Here is a 7,103-nt window from a genome sequence, read left to right on the forward strand (position 1 = left end):
GGTGGGGCCTTTGAAGGATGGCCCTGACAAAACATGGGTAGTTGCTAAGATGGATGGTTGGGACTTAGGAGCAAAAAAGCAACCACCTTTTTAGTGTGGGTGTCACATCATCGAACACGTGGGTTGGGCAATAAGGTAGGATTAGGTAGGTTAAGGGCCATTTGAAGGGGCCTGTGAGACAAACAATGGGAGTCTTCCTTTAAGTTGGTGGCTAGGTAGTCGAGGGCAAAGAAAGGCTTGAAGGCCTATGCACATGACCAACCAAGGTAAGTTATGGCTAGTGAAGGTTACTTGAACCATAGTTTCACCAAATGGATTTTTAGCACACATGGATGCAAGTTTAGTGAACCATTTTAAGTAAATGTGACATGAAAAGTTACATCAAAGGTCAAATTTAGCCTTTTGTTTTTTGACATATGGAGCTACTTTATATGTGAATTGTGGTTCAAGCCATGAACACAAGATTTCCCCATAGTTACTGGGGTAGTTTTAGTGGATCAGAAGATTTAGAATATTCTTTGTCCATGTTAGTATTTACAAAACCATGGTAAGCTTTCCCATAACCATGGTTCGCTCATCTGCATAGGAGATAAGGGACACACAAAGAGCGACGGCTGTACTGGTTAAGAAGGGGTTTTTACAAGTGTTTTACGCACCATGGTGACCATTTGGTGTTCTTTGACACCAATGTCTACCTCACATCTTCTCCCTCATATTCACTTGTGGCTCCACGAGTAGGGCTTAGTATAAAGCAAACCATTGGAAATTGCTCCGTAGGTGAAATTTTTCATTTTCCAGCCATGGCTTCGGTGGCTTCGATAAAGCATTCCTCGAGGACTCGTGCCAATTGTTTTGTGTCCTTGTGGAAACCAGCAATTAGCAAGAAACCGGTGCCGGGTTCGGGATTGTGTGTGGGTCCTTCGTGTCCTTCGTGGATGGCAGACGCCGCCACATCGAACAACACTTGTCGGTCTTATGAGTCTATAACACGCTCCGAGTGGGGGGAGAACACAGAGAGGGACAGAGAGATAGAGAGGAACCTGACGCCATAACCAACAAAGACGAAGCTTTACCTGCGAAAGAAGAGAACAAAGGTCTGAGATCTGCCGCCGCCGCCGCCGCCGCCTTTTTGTTTCCCCCTTTCTCCTTGAGAGTGCAAATGGCTAGCGATGGTAAGAAGATCGTGGTTGCCGTGGATGCCTCCGACTCCTCAGAGATCGCCTTCCGATGGATCCTTCACAACCTTGCCAAGAAGCCTGATCACATTGTCCTCATCCACTCAGCTCCCTATGTCGGCCCGGAGTTGCCAAACCCCGACATGGCAAACGGTATGCAACATTTTGTCCACCTTACACTAGTTTTAGGTGAAGCTCTGTTGTTTGTAATGTCTTCTAGTCTTCTTTTAACCTGCAAATGACCGCCAAAAGCGTCACTTGTTCTAGCATCTATGGTTTGTGATAGTGCCTGTCAGGATCTGGTTCCCCCAGCCATACTTGCCTAAAAGCTACCACCAACTCAGACAACTGTCTCATCCACATTTTCAGTGCCTTGCCTTGTCAAAATTTGATGTGCATTCGTCCGTCCCGTCCTTGTGTTAAAAGAAAAATTGCTGGTTTTTTTCCGGATGTTCTTTTGTCTGGAACATTCAGCACGTCGGCCAGTTCAATTGCTATCTCAATGATTATTCCCAACCGTCTAATAAAATGCCAGTTGTCAGTACACAGAACTCGCTGATATGTGAAGGGACACAGATTGTAGAACTTTGTGAAGGGGGAAAATTTCAGGAATCTTTGATATATCCTTGTGGATTGATATTTAGTACTTTGAATAATGATAACTCAAATCATCACACTCTCTATTTCGTTCATATGCAGAATATATTGTATCTTCACCTACATCCGTGGAGTCCTTAGAAACTGCTGAGAAAATGGTTACTGAGCAGTCCAAGTTTCTAGTTAACAGATTTTTAGAAGAGTGCCGAGAAGCAGGGGTAGGTTTTATCTTTCTTTTGCAATGATAAGAAGAAACACATCTTTTTCCTTAAATCCTCAAGAACTATCATTTGTGGATTAAGCCCCAATGAGCACTCAATCAAGGGTGTCTAAATCCTAAGGTCCCATTGACTAATGGATGGTGCTGGATTAATCATTGGTGCCGATTTCTTCCAGATCTCCTGTGAAGGGGAAGTTGTGAAAGGAGAACCAGGAAGCTGGATTGTGGATGAAGCGGACCGTCTATCTGCAGATGTGGTAGTTGTGGGTAGGAGCAATGATTCTGGGCTGATCAAAAGGTGTCAGTTTATACTTTTTTTTGCAGCATTTAAAATGATTCTCATTTGGGCCTTTTCCTGATTCTAACCTGAGCTACTGAAATTCACAGGACTTTATTGGGAGGTGTGAGTGATTATGTGCTGCATAATGCACACTGTCCTGTCGTTATTGTTAGGCCATCTGAGGCACTTCATAAAACATCATTCAAATCATCTGAGAGGTCCAGAAAGATTGTGATAGCAGTCGATGACTCTAAGGAGGTTGGCCATCTCATTGTTTCTTTGTTCTTTTTTGTACAGCTCTGCTTTATACAGTACAAAATGGTTGCATAGCTTTGTTTATAGGGCAGCCTATTCTGTATGCTGACAGTGAACTTTAGTGCATGTCTGTATAAGTTATGTGGAATGAATTTAAAACACTACTGAGGTTTTTTTTGTGCAGGCTTTCCATGCATTCGTCTGGTCCTTACAGAATTTCTGTACCGAGCTAGATAAAGTAGTTATTTATCATGTGCACCATTCTGCAGCCCCCTCCATTACAGCTGTAGGAACAGGTACCCATGTGTATTATCATATACTTTTGTGAATGATTTTGACCCCTTTATTTGGGTAGCCTATGAGTTTATCTAGATAGTTGTAATGGCAGCTATTATGACTTTATGTATCAAGGAACTGAGCTGCTCAACTTATTAGGCTACAAACTGTTAGCCTTACATATAACTTCTTTATTAAGATTTCTTGTTGGTTAGTAGGCTGTAGAGAATGGACATTGTCTTTATTAGACTTGTAGCTGCTCTTCTGAAAATATGATTATGTAACATCATTTTATACATTGTATTGAATATGGGTGCATGCAAAGTTTATGGTTCAATACATTTCATTGTAGGTGCATTTGAGATGGAAGAGATCTACTTGCCTCCTGATACAACTGATGAAATGGAAGTACAAGCTCTAATTGATAGTGAGAAGCTTGTTGAAAAATTTATGGCATATGCTTCACGGGAGTCGAAGGTGAACAGAACGACAGAATTCTTGTGCTTTTCTGATGTCATTTGTAAAGTATGGGAAGAGACATTATTGAAAGATGTAGAATAAGTTTTGAAATTTGATGTGTTTGTCTTCCAATATCTAGAAGGGAGTACAATTGTTCAAGATTTTGGGTTTTCTCGTTCCTTTCCAGATTTCCTGTGAGGGGAAGGTTGTAACTGGCCAAACAGAAGAGAAAGTCTGTGAAGGTCTCACTGAATTGCAAGCTGATGCAGTGGTGGTGGGAACACATGGTAGGGGTGCAATAGCAAGGTGAGTCTCATGGCAGTTCCCTTTGTTTGAAGGCCAATGGTTTTGTATGTAGAAAAGACCAGCTAGGTGAACTACAGGCATAGCCATCTGCTGACTGATTGGTTGACCGTTTAGTCCCAAAAATGTGCGACATGAAGCAGCTTACTTAGTTTCATGACATACTCTTTAGGGGGATTTATGTTGGAGATTTTTAGGTTTACCTATGTGGCTAGGCCCAGCTGGATACATATGGACCAGCCATGGGCTTGAAAGGTAGCTGGTTTCCTCTGCTCTGTTTAAATATTAACAGTTTGTTTGTGCCTTTTTCCCTATTGCAGGACATTTTTGGGAAGTGTGAGTGATTATCTTGCCCAGCACAGTCCTTGTACTCTCATTGTGGTGAAGAAGAAACACACTAATGCAAGTAGTGGTGATCAAGATCTACCGCATAAGCATGAGTTGTAACTTGATAGTCATAGTCAAATTTTTAGATCACAAGGTAAATGATCATGTAGTGCTGACAATCTTTCTTTGTAAAAGAGGATGTCCCAATTGCACATCAATGGAGCAAAACTGAAGCATTCAGCTGTGCCAAGTGTGTTGGTGAGTTAAGCTAAGGTTTGCAATGCTAAGTTTTATATGGCTAAGTTTGTGAGATATTTCTTCCACGGCATCCACTTTTTTTTTTGGGGCCAAAGTATTGGATTTTGGGTTGTGCCAAAAGGCTTTCAAAGCTTGATCATCTTGTTGTATTACGTTGACCTGTTGAGGGCCATGTTTTTGCATGCCATGTGATTATCTAGGACCACCCATACAAGGTTCCTGAGAAGTTTGACCTTAATGGATTATGGGAGGTTGAAGCAAAGCCTTTCATTTTCTACAGATGATGATGAATGAAAATTTTGATGCTCGTATGAGCAAGTGGTGGTGTGAGTTGAAATATGTGTAAGCCTATTTATTTCTAATGTATGGAAATTTGAGTTTGGTTGACCTCTTTGCACTGGAGACCAGCTGAATGGGAAGGCCAAGAATGGCCTACTCATGCAGGCAAATCCTCTAGAGATGGCAACCGGGCTTCATGCAAGAGGATAACGAAAAAGAAAGTGGGGCAGTGACACATAAGACTGTGATCTCTCTTTGAAGAACATGAATGCAAGAAACTGGAAGGCAGCATTATCAGGGTTAATTTTGACACATGCAAGGTCTGAAGAGAAGCAAATTCAATGGGCAAGTCATTGCTGTGTTGGTCAATGGCAAGTGGTGACAACGAGCAGATCATATATTTGTTTAGTACCATTTTTTATCCAGATGATGCTTAAAAGGATTTTTATTCTGCATTTGAAAGTTGTTTGAACTTTTGAGGGTTAGCAGAAGCAGGGCGATGCTATAGTATTTTGGATTGAGGAACATCGTTTTAGGGGGCTGAGATTGTATATGCTTTCGTTAGAGATCATCCCTTGGACACAGGCATTTTCCTCTTTCAGGCAGTGTGCAGAGCAGTTCACGGTCAGTTTGAGTGCCACATCAGCAGCAGGATGCCACATCATCATTTTTGCCAGGTCAGCAGTCGTGTGTGGTGGGAGATGCTGCTGCAGATGCCACGTGGCAGAGGACTCTGCAGTCAGACAGTTTTTGGCATTTTTTAATGGAGTTGACTGCATTTAATGCAGCCGACCTGATTCTGGACATTGTTCTTTTCTAGGCTATATATAGCCAGTCTTTTGGCACTCTCATTCATTCACAAGCACTCTCAGCAGTTCTTAGAGATCAGATCGTTATCAGGCCCTGCTGTCCTCGAGGTGTGCGCGTTGTCGCACGGAATTTGTGTGGGGGGTTCTTGAAAGTGGCTCGCCGCAGGGACGCTTTGAGATGGGAGAACTTGACATACAATAATCGGCCAGAAGAGTTTAGTTTCAAGTTGAATGCGAAAATAAATTCTTGAATTGAGATATAGACAAGATACTCAAAACACTTTCGGATTTAATCACAAGAGGTTTGGGAAAGACAAAATCGAAATCTCAAATTGAGAGAGAAGAGAAGAAGGTGAGATGTTATGATTTGTGGAAAGATCTTCAAGGAAGGCGAGGAGCATCAAGCTTGACTCAAGCCAATCTTCATAGAGCGACTTGCGATGATGGAAATTTCGATGTAGGCGAGGGGCTTAAAGCTCGTCCTTAAGCCTTCTCTCCAAAATTCGATGATGGTCTTCAAAGAAGGCGAGGGATACAAGCTCAATCTCTAGCTTCTCCCTTGATTTGATGATGGTCCTCTTTTTCTCATTGTCCTCCTTTTTATAGTTTTTCTCCACTCCCTTTCACTTATAAAAGCTTAAGGCGTTTGGCTTTAAAGCTTATGTTTTTTTTTACTGTTTTTCTCTATTTTTGTTTTTTTTTGGCTTTGTTTTAGTCTGCAACTTGTTTGGATCATAACTTCATCATATGAACTTTGAATATAGTCGTTCGGGTACTCAAAACAATTGGAACACATTTGATCGACAAGTCAACGTGGGCAGAATTGCAAAAATCCATAAAAAAAGAGATGAAAATAACAATTTTTGTAAATCGCGTCACTTTTTTTAATCTTTTGTCGTGGACGAGTTAATTTTTTAAAAATAAGTCACAGTATATGTTTGGATCCATTTAAAGTGGAAATTAAGTAATCTAAACATGACATTAGAGATTTTAGACTTTTTTAGTAAACTAGTTCTGCTTTTTGTAAATTTTGTAGAGATTTTTTAGTTTTTTCATGTGTGGACTTGTAATACCATGACATCCGTCCTCTTCAAACTTGTTTCACTTATAACATTGTTTCCATTGGGATCATATGGATAATCATTTGGGTAATATGACAAGTAGATAAGTTGACATAGGTTATCGTAGCATCCTCTTGGATTGTATGGAAGAATCAAAGTAGGTAAGTTTTCATAGATAATCTTTGCATCTAGTGGTATAGTTTTTTCTCCTACGAAAATCTACTTCATAGCTTTAAGATTTTCTTTGACTGGTTTATCATTAGACCATCTCGTGACTCCAATCTTATTCATATCCATCATTGATAAATTATCAACACTGTCTAAAAGTAATTTGTCCTTTTGGTCAATATATTTATATTATCTTTGTACTCTGGTTTCTTTGCTATAGCTTGCAAATTTCAAATCTTGTTGTGAATGACTTGGTAAATATGAATTTTGTTGTGTATAAATATCACCCAATTCTTTTGATTGTCAAAAATCAACCATATCTTTTTCAGAGTGCATATAAACATTCCAACAGTGAGGCTCACAGGTTACTTTAGCTCTAAATCTTGTTTGTTGCTATAAATCGATACTCTAAATCTTTTTGTTGAAATATTTCAACAAAGAATATTGTTTGTTGAGAATTCTTAGTACACAAATTTTCTTGTTGCATGAAATCAGCAAATTCACAATTCATCGCCAGAGAATTGATTTGTAAGACATATGACAGCTCTTGATTTTTAGTTTTCAGTAATGTTGAATGATCCTCTATAATATCCAAGCATAATAGCTCGTCATAAAGACCATCAATAACATCTTCAT

At 40.1% G+C, this 7,103-nt stretch overlaps 1 protein-coding gene across 1 annotated transcript; it reads left to right on the forward strand.

Moving 5' to 3' along the window:
* Positions 1-858: 858 nt before the first annotated feature.
* On the forward strand, positions 859-5,983 carry LOC148024671 (uncharacterized). Its single transcript, XM_087694319.1, has 8 exons — positions 859-1,328; positions 1,875-1,990; positions 2,169-2,290; positions 2,380-2,530; positions 2,712-2,823; positions 3,156-3,280; positions 3,450-3,568; positions 3,886-5,983. Exons 1-8 carry the CDS (start codon positions 1,160-1,162, stop codon positions 4,010-4,012), a joined length of 1,041 nt encoding a protein of 346 aa, XP_087550445.1. The 5' UTR covers positions 859-1,159; the 3' UTR covers positions 4,013-5,983.
* Positions 5,984-7,103: the final 1,120 nt, after the last annotated feature.

The sequence above is a fragment of the Lygodium microphyllum genome, chromosome 15 (assembly GCF_053477565.2).
Source record: "Lygodium microphyllum isolate KBCC chromosome 15, Lygodium_microphyllum_v1.1.10, whole genome shotgun sequence".
NCBI lineage: Eukaryota > Viridiplantae > Streptophyta > Polypodiopsida > Schizaeales > Lygodiaceae > Lygodium > Lygodium microphyllum.

What these genes read in the sequence shown, in the direction of transcription:
- LOC148024671 (XM_087694319.1), top strand. Translation starts at nt 1,160, where the DNA reads ATGGCTAGCGATGGTAAGAAGATCGTGGTTGCCGTGGATGCCTCCGAC. An exon ending in AAGAGTGCCGAGAAGCAGGG is followed by an intron (nt 1,991 to 2,168) that starts GTAGGTTTTATC and finishes GATTTCTTCCAG; the next exon opens with ATCTCCTGTGAAGGGGAAGT. An exon ending in GGTAGGGGTGCAATAGCAAG is followed by an intron (nt 3,569 to 3,885) that starts GTGAGTCTCATG and finishes TCCCTATTGCAG; the next exon opens with GACATTTTTGGGAAGTGTGA.